The 18875-nt window shown below is 41.9% G+C and overlaps 1 protein-coding gene across 4 annotated transcripts in view; it reads right to left on the reverse strand.

Moving 5' to 3' along the window:
• Positions 1–18875, reverse strand: part of LOC125434503 (lethal(3)malignant brain tumor-like protein 3) — a 99056-nt gene that overhangs the window by 55538 nt on the left and 24643 nt on the right. For 2 of the 4 annotated variants that reach the window (XM_048499959.1, XM_048499960.1), the window contains exons 2-4: positions 10169–10298; positions 5340–5496; positions 476–590 (exon numbers count right to left, since the gene is read on the reverse strand). In XM_048499959.1, the coding sequence (XP_048355916.1) occupies positions 476–590; positions 5340–5496; positions 10169–10285 (389 nt within the window). In that variant the 5' untranslated portion in view covers positions 10286–10298. The remainder of the gene's footprint in view (positions 1–475; positions 591–5339; positions 5497–10168; positions 10299–18875) is intronic. The other 2 variants (XM_048499961.1, XM_048499962.1) reach the window with 1 other exon arrangement.

The raw sequence follows: 18875 nt of genomic DNA on the forward strand, positions 1-18875 counted from the left end.
GTCAAAAATGAGAGCCTAGCTCCTACTCTAAATCCTCTTATTGCTTTATTTGAGTACTGAGATGCTGTTACCCAGCAGTGTCTTGGAAATTTTCTTTTCAAAGGCAGCGAAAATGGGCATCTATCTGCAAAAGCCATGCTATTAGATCACTTATATAGATACTGCTCATACCCCCATTTCAGTTTTCCAATAACCTTTCCAAAAATATGGATGAACTGGAGACAACTTTTCAGTAATAATCTCCCAGAGAAAAATTTGCAGTCTGTGTCTGAATTCTCTTCAGTTTTAAAGGTGGCTCAATCAGTATAGTTTGGGCTGCACCACCTACACTGACACTTAGAAAAATGTCCCATGTCAAAAATATCCACAGGTGCCCCTGGCACCACATTTGTAAGATGCTAATATGGTATTTGAAGTGTAACAAAATATGCTCCAAACAAAAACAAAAAAGCAAAAGAAAGAACACAGTTGTCACCTGTCTTTATGCTCCTGAGGGCAAGACCGAGAATTCTCAAAGCCATCCATTTGCCCAGGACGCTTGAGACTTTCACAGGTCTGAAGCTTTAAACTGGGAATGTTTTCCAGGGGTGCTAACAAAAAGATAAGATCAGCAATAATTAATTCAAAGTGAAAGTATGTGGTAGCATCTTTTTTATATTAGGAATACTCACAACACCTTCACTATTTCCCATTACCAGAACCTCATGAACTTCCCTCAAGGGGGTTAATCACCATGTAATTCACACATGAGACACAAACATTTGAAGACTCTGTGATAGTTTTTTTTTCTTTATCTGCAAAGGCATTAAAATGTCCAGTTAGCAATACTTTCTCCACAATGTCCCATAACTTTGCTGGCTTTAAAAAATACCATCTCTGAGATTTTATAAAAAGGATAATGGCTGTAGAGGTCTACGCTATAAAAGTGACAAATATTACTAGATGGTGAGGGAGGGTCACTGCAGAAAAAAACCAAGTGTGTTGTGGAAGGAGCTGGGGACTCACACTACATCAGAGATTAGGCTCTAGAGTGAGCTGAAGCCGGTGATGTGGGGAAATGATGTCAGAAGTCGACTCCTGTTGACACTGTGAGTTGCCTCCAGTCTCCAAGGAATTTTCAGAGGGGTTGTCAGACTAGTGCAGCATGTCCCTCTCTGAGGATTTTGAACACACCTTCTTTTTAAACCTTTTTTCTCAGAGGATGCCACCCTTGGCTCTTCATTGGAGGAGGCTGAGGGAGGTGGGACTGAAGTGAGGAAAGGGGACTGGGTTCTCTTACTCGTATCATCCAATGAGGCCAGGAAGCCCAGCGGTTCCTCCCAAAGAGCAGCCTTAAGCCATGCTGCTCTCTCCTGACATTTTTTGGGAATAAGATTAGAACAACAAGAAGCAGAGTTTGGATTTATATCCCCTCCCTTTCTCTCCTATAGGAGACTCAAAGGGGCTGACAATCTCCTTTCCCTCCCCCCCCCCAACAACAAACACCCTATGGGGTGGGGCTGAGACAGCTCCGAAAATCTGTCTAGCCTAAGGTCACCCAGCTGGCTTGTGTTGGAGTGCACAGGCTAATCTGAATTCCCCAGATTAGCCTCCACAGCTCAAGCGGCAGAGAGGGGGAATCAAACTTGGTTCCTTCAGATTAGAATGCACCAGCTCTTAACCACCATACTACAAGCCTTACAGGTGGCCAGTCTCTGGCCTTCCCCCAGGTACATGAAATAGTTCTCATGGCCATCATTTCTTGCCATCTACGTGCCACATTTGGCACAATACAGGGGCGTAATGAGGCAAACTGTAGCCCTGGGCAAAACCTGAGTTGGATGCCCCCCCCCCCCCATGGTCAGCTACTTCACCACGACCAAATTTTTTTTTGCACCAGGACATTGAGTAGCAGTGCAGGGGTGCATTTTTTTAGACATATCAGCATCTAAAATTTCAGCATATCTATCAGGGAGACCCAGTCTCCCAGATGATATCCTGAAGAATTTGAGTAACCCAAGTGACACGTCCATCATTAAAAATGCACCCCCATGCAAGGAACTGATTCCAAGAAATTTGCCCAAGAATCTTTTCTCTGCATTGAGTTTTCTGCATTGCTGTCAATGGGGGGTATGCAGAGGGAGAGGCGGACACATTTCTGAAGAGTACAGTCTCAAAATCCTTTACAGGAGTCTCATCAGGGAGACTTCCCTAGTGATAATTCCCGCCATGGGTTAGGTTACCAGTTTGATTCAGGAGGTGCCAAAGAGTTATGGGACCCTCAAAACTGTAGCCCCATCTCCCTATTAGCTCCCATTGGAAGACAAATGGGGGATAGGGGCACCCCCTTTGGGAGTCCCATAACTTTGGACTCCTCTGAAATCCAAACTCTCACTCAAACTTGGGGGGGTAGCATAAGGACCAGTCCCTACTGATGATAAGCTGAGAATTTTTTGAATTGCTGCTAGCCTAAAAACTGCGCCCCCTGCAGGCCAAAAATGGAAAACCACTAAAATACCCAAAAACGAACCCAGCATTTTGATGCCCCCCACAAGGTGATGCCCTGGGCAGCTGCCCACCTTGCCCAATGGGCATTACGCCAGTGGCACAATATTTAAATAATGTAGTGCTTTCCATCACTAAGAAAAAAATGAAGAAAAGCTCAGACGTTCTCCCTTAGCAAAGACAGAAAGATCTGAGGGAAGAGAAAGAGTGTTTCTTCCCCTTGTCACATGACCGTTCAGGCAGGAAAGGAGACTGTTAGTGGTTGGGGGGGGGTGCAGGAGGAGCAGAGCAGGAGGCCTCACATGCACAGCCCCCATGTTGGACTACACATGAAGACCACGACAATGAACTAATTTATGCTGGCATAAAAGATGTGTTCCAAGAACATCATTCAATGTAAACATCTCCTAAGATTGTATTCAAGAATAAAAAGCATGATTTTAACATATGATGAAAACCAAACTCAAGTACTTACTAGCTGTGTTATATAAATTTAACTTCTTTCAAATACTATAATGCCTGACAACACTTTAAAAATTCAGATTTTCTATCATAATAAAATAAATTTGAGCGAAGAACTGGGATTATAAAACTGTTCTTATTTTTGCACAACTTAAGCTCATCTTGCAGAAACAGCAAGTTCTGTACCCTCTACCAGTTAAAATCTAATGAGGAATCAGAGTGGGGAAGGGAATCCTCTCCTATCCCATCACTTCCCTCTACCTGATCCTCAGCTGGTCTCAACAATCCATCTCTTCTGGAGCATATTAGTCCTCGTCAGGATGTTTTATAAGAGAGTTCAATCTTTTTGTTAATTTATAGAGTCATTTTTCTGCATAGCTGAAGAATCCATGGAGAATATAGAAAGTTCTCCTTGTCACTGGGTGGTCTCTTGCTAACCACACAGGGGCCAGACAGTTTACTAACAGATATACATTTGGCCACGATAAAGATATTCAAACACTAGGGCACAGCCAGGATCATTTAGAACACCCAAAAGGCAGGAATTTCAAACAAATATTATATGGCATGTAAAAATCCCAGATCAAATAATCTGGTATTATGAACTGATGGAAGTATGACTGAACTAAAACGTTATTTCACCAGATCTATTTGCAATACAGTAAGATGGATGCACAATTTATATGAACACATACAATGAAATATACAGGATATGACACGATCATTAGTAAAAACTTGATTAAATTTCCTTCTGATATCATCTTCAGATTGTATAAAGAACAAGGACCACATCCATGCAAACACAGAGCAGAATGAAGTCATGTCCCCAAAGTGGTCTTATAAATATGAAGGTACTGAATAGTAGTTAAAATATGCAATTGTCAACACAGGTCATTTCCTCTGATTAAAGTCAAAATATGAGCATCCAGCCTCCTTAAAACAGTGCTCCTACCTTCACCTGCAAGGTTGAACTGCTCTGGGATAAAGATATGACAAAGACAGAGATTATCTCTCTGTCATAAAAAGCAGCGGAGTATCTCAGAAACAGATGAAGAGCATACATGCTCAAAGTCACATGGATGTTTTTTAAAACTATTGTGCATTCATTCCAGATTTGCTTAGCTGCACGCTTATCAATGTCGAATAAAAAGCACAATAATCATTATCATAAGAAATTCTGATAATTAAAATTAGACTCTCAGCTCCATCTACTGAAAAACTGAAGATTGCTAGTAAGAGGTCCTACTCAAAGCATTCCATGGTATCAGGAGAAATCATGCCTAAGCAATGGTATTCAGAAACAGTCTATCTTGCCCATGATGTCTCTTCTTGATGAAATCCAGCACAAGATGATGGGCCAAAGAAATCAACAGTTTTCAAAAAGGGTACTCCAGTGATCTCCTTTTTTTACCAGCTAAATAAGGTACTCCAGAGATCCTCTTGCCAGATGGAATGGTGACTTAATGATTAAACCATAATGTTTAGAATATTAGGGATTTTTCAAGTGACTCTCCTGATACCACCCAAGTTTGGTTCAGGGGGTCCAAAGTTATGGACCCCCAAAGGGGGTGCCCCCCATCCCCCATTGTTTCCAATGGGAGATAATAGTAGATGGGGCTACATTTTGAGGGTCCATAACTTTGGACCCCTTGAACCAAACTTCACCAAACCTGGGTGGTATCATCAGGATAATCTCCTGCTGATACCAGCAAGACTTGGTGATGTTTGGTTTAGGGGGTCCAAAGTTATGGATCTCCAAAGGGGGTGCCCCCCATCCCCCATTGTTTCCAATGGGAGATAATAGTAGATGGGGCTACATTTTGAGGGTCCATGACTTTGGATCCCCTGAACCAGACTTCACCAAACCTGGGTGGTATCATCAGGAGGGTCTCCTAAAAATACTTTGAAATGTTGGTATTGCTAACAAAAACATTCCACCACTGACCAAAAATCCAGTTTTGAAGGATTTTAACTCTTGTGTTTTAGCAAGGTTGCTGGTTGAGCTAAGGTTTTTGTACTTTTAAAGTTATTGTTGAGACCATATCGTTTTTGTTGACCCTCTTTTCCACTTACAGAGCTAATTTACTGTTTTTCTTTGAAATAAATATTCAAAAACATTTAACCTTCTGATGCCTCAATCAATGTAATTTTATTGGTATCTATTTTCATTTTTGAAATTTACCAGTAGCTGCTGCATTTCCCACCCTCAACTTATACACGAGTCGATAAGTTTTCCCAGGTTTTTTGTGGGAAAATTAGGTGCCTCGACTTATATGTGGGTCAACTTATACACGAGTATATACGGTATATATATTTATACATACACATGCATGCACACATGAGCCTCATGCTCTTTTTCCATACTATACCCTTTCCTTTAACTTCAGCCTCACCGTCAGGTTTGCAAGCAGCTATGGTTCTGGAAGCAGAAGAGGTAGATGCATGAAAGACAGTTGAACTGGTATCTACTGCTGAGGCAGAGAGACTTCTTGCAGCTTTTGCTTCAGCTTCAGTAATGATCTCTAGCGTTCCAAATTCACTTAATCGAAACTGCAAGGGGGAGAAATAAAATAAAATGAAATAAGCATGCATCCAATAGCTGTAAACATGATTTTAAAAAAGCAATGTGAAAAAATTAACAATAAAACAGGCAGATTAACACTGAAAGGAACAACAGATTAAAAAACAGCATTAAACACACTGATGGCAGAAATTTCTGGGACCTTGCCAAGGGTCCACGGCCAGAGATTAAAAGGTTTCCCGATCTACTTTAGAATTTGTGCAGAAAACAACCACTGGGATAACTCGAATCAGAATTTTACAAGTATGAAGAACGAGTAAATGCGCATTCAGGGTTCTTTACAACTTTAATAGTAGCAAGATTAGAGTAGAATGGTCAAGATCAAAATCCTGATAAAGGAAACCGCAACTGCCAACATCACTGCCTTGAAAAGGACCATCCAATAGTTTAAATTGACATGGCTTTTGTTTTGCAACATTCCTACAGCACCATCCTTCAAAAGAATGCATGCAGTGGTGGTGTAGTAAGAAAGCATCCACTATCCAGATCAGAAAATGAAGCACTTGTTTGGAATGCTCTGAAAAATTCAGTGTGCCTTTCAATCCAATCGTATTGGGCACGAATACTATGGAAGAGACGGCATGTGGGGCTGCACCGATGCGTCTGCCCTCTCCACTGGTTCAAGGGGCACCTCCACCGGTGGAGAGGGCACAGGCTCAGGCAACCCATCAGCTCCATGGTGGCAAAATCTAGAAGTCTGGGTTACTGTGGAGCTGTGCTGATATTCAATTACCGGTACCGGGGTGGGGGTATTCCCAGGAGTGGAGCTTGCCTTTGTTGGATTCCACCTTGGGTTTGCAGGCAGTCATGCCATGGCCTAGCTTTCCGGCAGCAGGTGGTTTTGGGAGGGTTTTCCTGCCTCCCCACACCACCAGAAAACCTCTGGAGGCTATGGGGAGGAGCCACAGCAGCACCATGCCCAGCTACCTTGGGCTGAGGATTGGGTTGCCCAACTGAGAACAGCAAGCTAACCACAGATTTTTCTGTTGCAGGTTACTTTTTATGCTTCCTGCTAGCCCCCTTAACCACTATTTGATAAAATTCAATCTATTTGTTCCACCTCCTTTGAACTATCCAGTCAAACTGAAGAATGCTAAGACCACTGATTTAGATGTGGGAGATGCAGCCCATTCGTATGCATATTTATTCAAAAGCACTGTTGTCAGCAGAACTTACTCCAGTGTAAGTGTACACAGGATTGCAGCCCTCTTCCGCTGTAATCAACAAACCTTGAAAGTGCTTCACTATGACTGGATCATGCCCACAGTACGTCCATAGCAGGAGCAAATAGGTACTGAGAGATTCAACAGCTAAGGATAGCAGACCAAGATTTTAAAAGGCAAACAAATGTTTGACATTTCAGAGAATGAAGGCTACTTGAAAAGTGAGTGAACATTTGGGCTGCACTTAAGCAATCTTAAGCACTTTGATAAAACACAAAATATTTTTATAATCAAGTGATCTGAAAGGCAACTGCACAACAACAAGGTATCATTTTAATTTCAGTAAGAGGAAAAATGCAGCCCAGCTAGCCTGTTCATCAATAATTATACACTGTCTCAAGTACATTTTGTTTAATTAATGGAAAAACAGCAGAACAATGGAATATGTGTATGTCAAATGATAGTTAAAAAGACATAGGAAGATTTTTCATAGAAAGGTTACAACATGAATTTCAGTGCAGTTATGTTACAACATTAAACACAGAAGTTTATTAAATATTGTACTGGCCAGGATTTCATGTTGACAACTACTGGTATGTTTCCTTATAAACTGACCACTTAAAGATTGGGCAAGAATCACCAGAACTGGCTCTGATGACTGAGCAGGGACTTTTAGGATCACCAGTTGTAAATTGCTATAAAAAGAGGTGCTATAATTTTCTTCATGTTTTAAAGAGACTCACCCCAGGAAGTACAACTAGCATCATCTAATTCAGATCAGTGAATGGGAGGAAAAGATTAGGAGTGAGGAAAATGTATTTTGCTTGTGGGAGACACTATTAATTCTCAGGATAAGGAGTCATATCTCAAACAAAAGTATTTCATATTATACAACCATCTGAGGGTTTTTGTGTTTAAAGATTAACAAATTTTAATGCAAGTATTATTCTTTAGATAATATTAACAAGTGGGGCTAAGGTTAGTATGCTACTAAATGCCCAGTTGCTAAGAGACAATAGCTGAAGACAGTCACCCTCAAGCTTCCCAGAAGTACCTGGATGGTCACTGTAAGAAACTGAGGGCGTGGGCAATCATAAGCAGGTCTACTCAGAAACAAGTCCCATGTTATTCAATAGGCTTTTCCCCTAGGAAAGTATATTTGGAGTGTGACATGGATGCTGGACTAGATGGGCCCTCTGCCTGAGCATAGCTGTTCTTACAAAAAAGAATATATTTCAACAAAGCATCTTTGATATGAAATATGACAAGTAGAACAAAATTTGAGTCCAGTAACACCATAAAAGACCAACAGATATTTCTAAGATATAAGCTTTTGGGAGCCCAAGCTTACTTTGTTCACTCAGATGAAATGAGCTTAGTTTCATGAAAGCTTATGCCCTGGAAAAACTTGGTAAGGATTTTAAGTTGTACTGAACGAATTTCATTCTACTACTACAGACGAACATAACTACACACATGAAACTACCTCCACAGATGACATTATAGATCATTGCAATGTCCATCTTCATTCACCCTTTTCTGGACAGTCCAACCAGCTCCTGATTATTCTACTCATCCTAGTAGGATGAGTAGTAGTGCTACTGGTAGTGGTGCAAAGTGCCATTAAGTCACAGCCAATTTATGGCAACCCCATACAGTTTTCAAGGCGAGAGACATTCAGAAGTGGTTTGTCATTGCCTGCCTCTGAGTGGGCTGAGATAGTTCTGAGTGGCCCAAAGTCACCCAGCAGACTTCATGTGGATGAGTGGGGAATCATATCTGGTTCTCCACTATCCACCGTTCTGAACCACTCCATCACATCTTTTATTGCCATTGTACAATCATCTGCTGTTATTGGTGGACACTAGCTCCTAATCCTGGCTGCAAGGTATCCAGTTGCTTGTACAGAACCTTAAGGAAGCATGTGGTTAGGACCCTGAAGCCAGAATAGTTATGTTTCTAGTTATTGTATTCTAAAATAACATCCATAGCTTTTGCTCTGCAGTCCAACAGAGCTGGCACACAAGCGAACTGATCCATCAAATGTTGTCAACTAAGGCTAAAGAGCAATACTTCACAAAGCCAAATAAGCCACTGAATAAACCAAGGAGAAGAACTGATCAGTGAACCATCCACACTGATGGAACCTAAGAGCAGCCAGTGTGGAGCAACCCAATTATTCATTTAGTCCAGCATCCCATTTCACACAGTAGTCAATCAAATGCCCTGGAAGGTCCACAAGCAGGGCATGGAGGCCAAAGCCTTCTCTTGCTGTTAACTGCAGTCCCAGGACTGGTAATTCAGAAGGTCTTTTGCCTCTGAACATGAAATAATCCACTTAGTTGTTGCTGGTAAAAGTCACTGATGCACCTAAATCCCCCTTTAAAGCCATCAGAACTAGCAGCCATAACTCCATTGTGCCCAAGGAAGTTCACAATAATACTGCTGGCTCTCTGCTATTCAATTCCAGTGGGTGCCTACAGGTTTTAGAAATATGGGGGAAAGAGAAAGTAAAAAAAAGTCATCTCAATTACTTTTTCTACCCCATGCATAATTTTATACAGAAACCTTAACAAACCATTATTGCCAATTATAGTAAGTTATTTCAATTTTTAAAGACTTCTTTTTCATCGGCCAAAATTCATTTTTCCATCTTCATGTAATTTTCATAATTTCCCTCCCAGTGCTTACTCTTAACACTCTGGTTCTTCAGATGTTCATGGACTACAATTCCCATCAGCCGGTGCTGGCATGGCGATGAACATCTGAAATGCCAGAGTTGGACACCTCTGCTCTAAAAACTGCATCCAGTACTGGAGGTACTGTGACTCTTGGGAAAAACAAAGGTAGGGAGGGTCTTACGTAGTACAAGAGGATGCCAAAAAGTTCCCTTCCGCTAGCTGAACATTCTGGATCTAACCCATTGTTTCACAATAGCAATTAGTTAAAAAGATTACTGCAACTAACATGCATCAAACCTGTTGAAGATTGAAGTATCCCTTTTGTGGTTGTAATAAAATATTTAACCAATATTTGACCAAATCTTTTTTTAATAGTCAAATAATCATTTCTAAACCTTAAGAGCAAACTGAGAACAAATGCCTTCCTCTGTCTCAAGAATTACTTCAACTTGGATTTCTCTCCTAAGTAAATGCATAAACCCAGTCTTCTGATGCAGAGAAAGTTAAGTCACGCTTCTTAGCTGACATCTCGTCTCCAGAAACCTGATTTACGATTTGAAGTCGGAAAAAAACAAATATCTGAATCCATACGCATCCTGAAAAGTCAGCAAAAATTAATTTTTATGACATCTGGCAACTCCAGTATTGGTTTGCTTTTATTATCATGGCTGCAATTAACATCGCAGGGTCAATACATTTCACAGCATGCCTTTTATCTGCTCTGACAAAATAACATTTGGTAAAACGTGCTACTAAGTTAGGGGCTTATTGTTTACTCTATCCCTCTTTGTTCTTACTTGTATGTTGCTACCCGGCAAAGTGGCAACGCCGTCTTTCCAGTCTAAGGCACCCATTACATCGAAGTCTGCAGTCTGGGCGATGGCTGGTTTTTTCTCCGAGAGATTCTGTTCCATCTTTCGGCTTAGTCTTTGATTTTTTTTTTACAAAAAAAAATTTAAAAGCAAAACTAGGTTTGAAAAACAAAACAAAAAAGGTACAAAATCAACGTGCTAGTTGCTGACATTCATCATTTAAGAATGACTGTTTTTGATTCTAAGAGCAAAAAAGCTTGCAAAGATTTTTTTTTTAAGTGTCAACCTTCCCAGGGGCACATCCTCATGCTGAAGTTATCAGTGTTAAACAGGATGCTGTGTGATGTACCTTTCGCTGGCTGCCTGCTTGTTTGGAAGGCTGGTATCTACAGAATTAACTGTCACCTTACTATGGAAGAAGAGATCGGCAGGTTTACAATTTCAGAAAGGAACCATACCTGGTTACTTATACTTTACAAATAAGGAGCCTTTGCATCTTTGTAAAAGGATAAGGCATGGAAAAAACATCAGTCTAAAACCTTGGAGGGTCACTCCCAGCAATGGTAGACAGTGCTGGCCTACATGGACTTGTTGGTCTGACAGTGAAATACTTATGTGTATACCAGTGATTCCTAAACTGTGTGCTATGAGAAACCAATGAATGAAATGATTAAAAGCTCCAGGGCAGCATTTCCATCCATGATAACTCATTGATCTGATCTTGCTTCCTTCCAGTCTCTTCTAGCAGTAGCAGGTTTGCTATATCTCTACATCAAGAACAACTGCATTGTTCCAACTTCTAATCAGAAAGGGTGTCTTTATTGTTCTAGATTTGGGAAACTCTGAACAATACTCTATGGTTTGGATCCAGCCAGCTTTTCCACTGATGAAAAAGGGAGTAAAAGTTCCCTTTGACAACCCAAAAAGATGATGCTGACAATTACTGGGACCTGCATTTACCAAAGCTATGTTGGATTGGGGGGGGGGGGGACTACAGTACGAAGAAGGAGATTGAGTGAAAAAGCTAGCTGCATCTCACCCTATATCCCAGGTAAACACACTCTCATATGTTCAAATTCCAACTTCAGACTCTGGGGACACATTTCTTTGGACTCCAAAGCAGCTTCTTCCTACACAGCCCCTATTCTGTTAAAAGACCAGTAGCTATTTCATGCTGTAAGCTAAAAGGAAGAGCTTTAAAGATGTGACATTAGTTTCTATCACTGACTGTAAACCAGAGGTTAAGTCATATTTTTTCAATAATGCTTAGCCTCCAGCAATTTTGGACACTTTATACACAGAGATACAGAATAGTGCTTAGTGTTGGACTAGGAGTCAGGAATCCTAGATTTAATTCTCTATTCAGCCATGAAAGCTCCCTGGATGACTTTTGGTCAGTCACTCTCTCTTTGCCTAACGTATTGCACAGGGTTATCTGTAATGAGGGCTAAACAGAAGAGGGGAACACCAAGTGTGCCACCTAAAAACTCCTGGGAGGAAAAGCAATATAAAATCTAATAGACAAATCCCACATGCCAGAATGCCACGAAGCCTAGAAATTTCATTGTGGAACCTGGCATTAAAAAATAAATAAATTCCACCAGTCCTTGGTAGAAGTACAAAACTAATTTATTGTTAGCAGCAGACTACATTGTGCTGCATGACATAAAAAGAAATATAGAAGATTAATTCATTTCAATTTCAAAAAGCAATACACCACTGCTTTTGTAAAACACAATGAGCAGACAACCACTTTGGTCACCACAAAATCATTTGTAAGAGTATGCATTAGGAGCTTTACTTTCATCACATAAGATGTGATTATCAGCTTGTTATCATAGTAATTAACAGTACAATACTCAGCAGTGTTACACCATTAGCTTGCTAAATTGGTTCTATATTCAGTTAAATTGAGCTTTTTAAAGCGATAATGAAATTATAAGAAACTGAAGAAATGAAGTCAGATTAGGGTTAGAAACTAGATTTTTGTTGTGTTGATGACCCACAGTCATCCCTAGGTTTATTTACATATCACAAAATTGTTGTCACGGTATTTAATAAAGTGACATGAAATTATGACAAGAGAGGTTGGGGTTAGGTTTCACGGTAGTAATAATCAGAAAATGTTGTCAGTAAAATGTAAAACACTGGCAACCCCATCCAGATTGGGCAGGCAGGGACGGCACCATTCTGGCGGCATCCCATCTTCTTTGACGGGCTTCCCTGCAGTGTGCATAGCCTGAAAAAACAAAGCAGCTAGCAAAAATCCCCCACAGGGGATAACAGACATACACCACAATAAACATGGCATGTCTCTGAGGCTGGGTCCATGGGTGCAGTGGCTACATTGGCAGTAGAAGCTGAGAAAAGGTTGGTTCCACCCTCTGGTCCACCCCCCAAAATGTTCCCAACCATGCCGGCATAGCTTTCTGTGTCTGTGGACCTAGGGAGGGACACTAGATCCAGCGGGGGCAAAGGGGAGCCGCACAGCGCCCACCTGCCTGGATAAGTTATCCCTCCATCGTCGCATCTGCCCCTTGTATCAACAGGGTGGGTACCCACACCTGTGTATGACTGTGGCAGCTCCAGAGGCAGCCCCCCCCCCCCCGATTGGACTGTGAAGGGTGAAATATGAGTATGGTTCCTAAATTTTGGGGCTGGCTCCTAGTTTCAAAGAAAATGTATCAAGGCCTCAGATAGATATAATAATTACTAAGGGGAATCTTCAGATTACTGTAATAACTTTACAAGTGTTTTCATGAAAATAACTAATAAGTAATATATCTCCTACATTATAGCAAATAAAACTGATGATTAAAAAATGTTCATCCCTCTAGCAGCACTACCTCTTTATAACTATACTAGAATAATTTGAGCAAGGAACCATTGATGTCCAATTCAGTTCAACCCCTAGCTAGAGAAACAGGCTTCCTGGGGGAAATCATACCGCCACCTCACTTGTAAAGCTCTTAGTTTTTACTGTTCATAGACAGAATTTTAGGTCACAGGACAAAAAAAAAAATCACCTCTGAGGAGCAACCAGTCCTTTTGTCTGAAGAATCATACATTTCTCATTCAAAATGTTCAGGGAACTCGGTTTGTACTGGGTTAACCTCCCCTTTGTGCACCAGACATAGGCAAACAGTCCTACCAACTATCTTTTAATAAGACTATGGCTTCTAGCAATTGTGATGTCTTAACTTTAGGGAAGGTCAATCCACCTTGAGAATGGTACAGTGTCTTTAGATTTCAGTTTTAAAAAGCAACATTCCACTGCTTCTGTAATACATGATCGGCAGACAGCCATGTGACATATACTCTGGCCACTGAGACATCATCAATTAGAATATGCACTGGGAGCTCTGCTTTCATCATGAGAACGTCAACTTGTAATCATAGCAATTAACAACAGTTAAACCTTCTAACTAGACCATAGATTTCAATGAACTTAAAAGCAAGAAATCTCCTTAGGACTCCAATATAAGTTATAAAGCATATTCACAAACACACAAAGTTAAACACATAGTAGTTTTCACATCTTTGGCCAAAGTCACATGACAACAAACTATCTCTATTTCACTTTCAAAACCATTTTCAGTAGCTAGTTGAAAACACTCAAAAACCAGGATTGGCCATGTGAGACTTTGAAGTTTGTAAAATAAATTGTTCTCACATATACTTCTTCAGAGCATTTTTGCTTGCTTGTTTATAGTTTGCATTTATGCCAAGTAATAACACAAAACTGCATAGCCGCTCCATGGAAGGATATCTTTTATCTTAGATTAATTGACCAATCCATCTGCTATTTTAACAAGTACATGCAAATGGAAATGCTAACAGATTGCAAAAAATGCGAACAATACAACTAATTTAGCCTTTAATTGTTAACTGTTTTAAGTTGATGAAATACTACAAAAATTCTGTTATTGGATTATTTCCCCCTAATTATTCCAAGTTTATTTTTCTCCAAACTACAGGCCTATTCATCAGACAGCAGTCGTATTGGCCACTCCCTGCTGAATCAGAGTTGACAAAAGGGAAAATGTGCTGCCCCTTTAAATAGAGGCTTACTGTGAGTTAATTGGTAGTTGACCATGACATGGAGGTAAGTACTAGCATCTGGTGGAAAATAATGTTCCAGTTAAGCCTTTGTTAAATGAATGGAACCTTCGATACTTACTTGTAGGGTTCCTTCTGCTCTGAGGTAAGGAGGGCATCTTGATCTTAGGTGATTCCCACTGACTGTTCAGGACTAAACTGCCACTTCCTATCTCCCTGGCAGTATTCTCCTCAGTTCAGTTTAAGCCAGGGGTCAGCAACCCGCAGCTCCGGAGCCATATGCAGCTCTTTCGTCCTTGTACTGCGGCTCCGCGTGGCTTGGGACCTGAGCAACCTGAAGACCACGCTTTGCCATAATAAGCAAGCCACAACTACCCCAGGCCATCTGCAGAGCAAGTCGAGCAAGAGCCAGAGCCACTTCAGCGAATGCGTGAGCGGGGCAGCAGCTGCAACAAGCCCCGGGCTGGAGTCCTCAGCGCTCTCACCCAGAAAGAAAAGGTAGGTGAGACCCAGCCGAGGTGGCAAAGCACAGCTGCAGCTTTCCCCGGCGCAAGGCTGCTCGCTTGCCTGCTGCTGCAGTTGCTGCTGGAGCTCTTTTTCCGCGCAACTTGGCTTGGGTAGGTTGCCGAAGTTAGGAGCATTTCCCGTCGACTCTGGAGAGTGCACCAGGCTCTTTCTGGAGTTCTTTAATCCTGTCTCCCCACCTCTGAGGGGAGGGATCCCGTCTCCCCACCTCTAATGATTAAGCGTCTCGAGCTTGGGAGCCTGGCGCGGATAGACAAAGTAGCCTAGCCGGCCACGGGCTGCCTTCATCAGGGAGCGTTTCCCAATCCCGGCAAGGCTCGCCCTGTATGAGCTCGTCGCCAGTCAGCCACTTAAAGCACATTGAACTCCATTAGGCGAAGAAGGCATTGCGAGCTGGGGGAGCGCCTGGTTTCGCTTGGCACGGTTGACTTCATTAGTTGGAGGCTCTATGAGGTCCTGATCCTTCTGGCAAGATGTCGATGGAGGGGTTGGTTGAAAATGGGTCCAAATGGCTCTTTGGGTGCCAACCCCTGGTTTAAGCATTCTCTGAACTAAGGAGGACAGGAAGCAATTTAACAAGTACAGAACATTAACAAGAGCTCTGTCATAGAATGAGGAGTGTTAGCAACAATGTATAAGAAAGCAAACAAATTAGCCTTCCTCCGTCAGTGCTTTTTTATGCAAACATTTTTAACTCCGAGTGTCCTCTTGACACACTTAATTGTCTACTCAGACAGTCGGATGTCCTTTCTTTTCTTTTCATTCAAGATGCCCTCCTTAGAGCAGGATGAACCCTCACAGTGAGTATCCAAGGTTCTGTTCTCGTTCTGAAAAGGAGAGCATCTTGAACTTGGGACTTTCAATAGGGGAAAGTATGGAAACTAGTTTTCCTCCACCACATGACGTAGCACTCTGTGTCCAAAGGCGGCATTGGCTGATGAGAATGAGTTGATTTTATAATGCCTGATGGTTGAAATGGAAGACCATGTGGCTGCCTTATATATCTCTTCTATGAAGGCCTGATGGTCAAAGGTTGCATTGGTAGCTGCGCTTTGAATTGAGAGGGCTGTGATGCCAGCAGGAATAGGAATGTTATTGGCCTTGTAGGCATGAAAGATGCATAGTCTTATATTATAGCTGACTGCTGAATTGGATATCTTCCTTCCCTTGTTCAGAGGTGTCAAGGAATGAATAGAAAGTCTGTTTTCCTGACAGCCTCTGCCTGTTAAATATACATCCTGGGTACTATAGGCAGGTTCAACATGTGCCAGGCCTTTTCTTTGGTATGTTTTGGTCAAGGATAAAAGGAGGATAAGCAAATCTCTTGCTTTTGGTGGAACAGAGAATTAACTTTAGTAATAAAGGTCTGGCCCAGTCAAAGCACCACCTTGTCATTATGGAAAACACTTGAGCCCTTTTCTGGTTGATGGGGCTCCCAGTTCTTATACCCTTCTTGCTGAAGTCACTGCTGTTAGAAACAAGGTTTTTATGTGCATCCACATAAATGAAACTTCTCTTCGTGAAAAAAATGGAGCTGCGGAAAATGGAGCTGCGGTGAAAGCACTAAATGTAGCCTTCACATAGGGGATCTGTGAATAATGACTGGAGTTCTAATCTGTGCCACCCCTTTGAGGAACAATGCAATACTAGTTAGTGGAATGACAGCTAATTGAGATATTATGGTAGCTATGATCACCATCTTTTGGCGTAGGGTAGATACCCTGAGATGCTGATAGACCCTGACTTGGAGAAAGGAAAATAATTGACCCTGACCTGGGTTTACTCAATAGACATGCTTGCGATGGCAGCACCTTGCAAAGGCTTTCAATGTAGAATGTATATGCATTGAGTGGATATCTTCCTGGAAACCATGATGGTTTCTGCAACTTCTGGAGCATAGCCTAACAACTGGCTCCTTTCAAGATCAACAAGGTCAGATGGAGCCGCACTGATCTGGTTGCCACACTGGACTTTGTCGTGGCATGTCTTGAGTCACTGGAGTGTGCCAGAAATCTTGTATGGATAATGTCACCTAACACTTGCTCCTGGCATATCTTCCTCAGAGGGAAGGGCTTGCTCCAGCTTACTGGTTTTGGGTCCACCAGATCAAGCTTCGACTCACTGGGGTAAGGTCAATTTCTTGTCCCTTTTCTGTAAGATCTCCACCTGATAAGGATGAAGGAACCACTGGAGTGGTCTAGAATGCAGATGAATCCATAGATCTGATCCTGTACATGAAATCATGAGTGCCAGTAGATGGACCAGTGACATCAGGACTTGGACTTGGCTGTGCTCCAGGCCATACTTGAAATCTTATTGACCTTGTCCTCTGTTATTCTGAGTGTCTATTATGACCCCTGGATGCTGTGGGCTCTGAGTAGGAATGAGATTGCTTTTTTCCCCTCTGTTCAAGAGATAGTCATGAGCTTCCAAGGTCTGTACTGTTTTGCTTGTGTCCTTGATGGCCTGTTCCATGGACAACAAACAGATTGATCCATCCAAGTATGGATGAATCTGGATTCCTTGTCTCCAAGCCAGTTCCACTAAAACCTTGAAAAAACTAGGTGAACTGAGGGCAGTCCAAAGGGAAGTACACTGTATTGGTAGTATAGTAAGAGAATCTGAGGAACCTTTGATCTCAGGAAAATGGGGAGAAGCAGGTATATATTTCCATGAGATTGATTGAAGTCATGAAAGGCTTGGAATTCAGGGTCTCGGTGATCCACTGCAGAGTTTCCATGTGGAAGTGTTTCTGTATCTCACATCTGTTAATGTGTTTAATATGAGTTTGGCCCATCAGTCCCCATTTTTCTTGAGTACAGTGAAGAAGGTGGATTAAGTTCCTGAGAAATGCTCACTTGAACAGGCTCTATTGCTCTTATTTTCAGAAGATGTTCAGTGATGGCTAAGGTCTTTGTGTGCTTCTCCCATCTGAAGAAATTGGGGAAGGGAAAAATGGTCTGGGGAAAGCCCGGTACATTCTATGGCGCAATGGATGCATGGGTTGCTGCACACAACTGTCTAGCTGCAACTGTAGCCACTGAGTCGGGAATTGCTGTAATCCCCTCACCCACCCACCCAATAAGGACCTGGTGTCACTATGTTCCTTGTTTGGAGAGTCTATCTGATCTGTCAGATCAGAAAGATTGGAACTGAGATGGTTTGTTGATGTACGAGTCTGCAAAAGGATCCTCTGTTACTTGACCACTGTGTCCTCTTTTGATCAGGTCTGGAGCATGGTAATGTGTGTTGACAGTGAAAGGAGTTGATGAGAATGTTCTGTCATCTCTCTGTAAATTTCTAGGCACAGCTTTCTTTTGTCTCTAGTCTGGACTGGCATCTTACCTAGCTTGTCTCCAAACAGCCTGGCAGGCCAAAACTATCGACTCAGAGGAAAGGTAGGCTTGCCAAGCTTCTGGCCACAGAGAACATCTTATGATAGTTGCAACAGCCATTGATTGAGATGTGAAGGTCATGACATCAAGAGATGAATCAGCCAGGAAGGTGACAGCCTTCAGTATGAGATCAGCATCCTCAGTTGCCATTCTATTATCACTGAGAATTAGTTGGATCAGTTTTCAAGCACAAACTATACAGCCCTTGGAAATTAGGGCTACCACAACCGCTGCTCTACTTGCTAACACCAAGGCCTCCTGGGATTTCCAAGAAGCAATCAGCTTTTTTATCTGGGGAGTCCTTAACGGATCCCATTCCATCCGCCTATAACAGATCAGTAGACTGTAGAGCTGCAGTGGGGACATCCACAAAGGAGAGCTGCAGCATTTACAAGGCATGCGGGGCTAAAGAGTAAAGTTTCTTAGTAACATTTGGAAACTGTTAGCTAATAGTTTGGCCCATTAAGCCTTAACCAGACTTTCAAAATACTCAGGGAAGGGTAACATGAGAAAAGATTATTCTGCTTTAAGCCTGGATTTGCTCATTTGCTTCCTCTCCTTGACTGGGCTCCTCAAAAATATCCAGCACCATGATAGCTTTAGACAATGAGGACTGATGTTCATCCCTATTAAATAATCTAGTAGGTTGCTCTTCTACTGTGTGCTTATCATATGATGAGAACACCCCTTCCTCTTTTTCATTGTCTGATAAT

Source organism: Sphaerodactylus townsendi, linkage group LG06, assembly GCF_021028975.2.
Source record: "Sphaerodactylus townsendi isolate TG3544 linkage group LG06, MPM_Stown_v2.3, whole genome shotgun sequence".
Classification (NCBI taxonomy): Eukaryota; Metazoa; Chordata; class Lepidosauria; order Squamata; family Sphaerodactylidae; genus Sphaerodactylus; species Sphaerodactylus townsendi.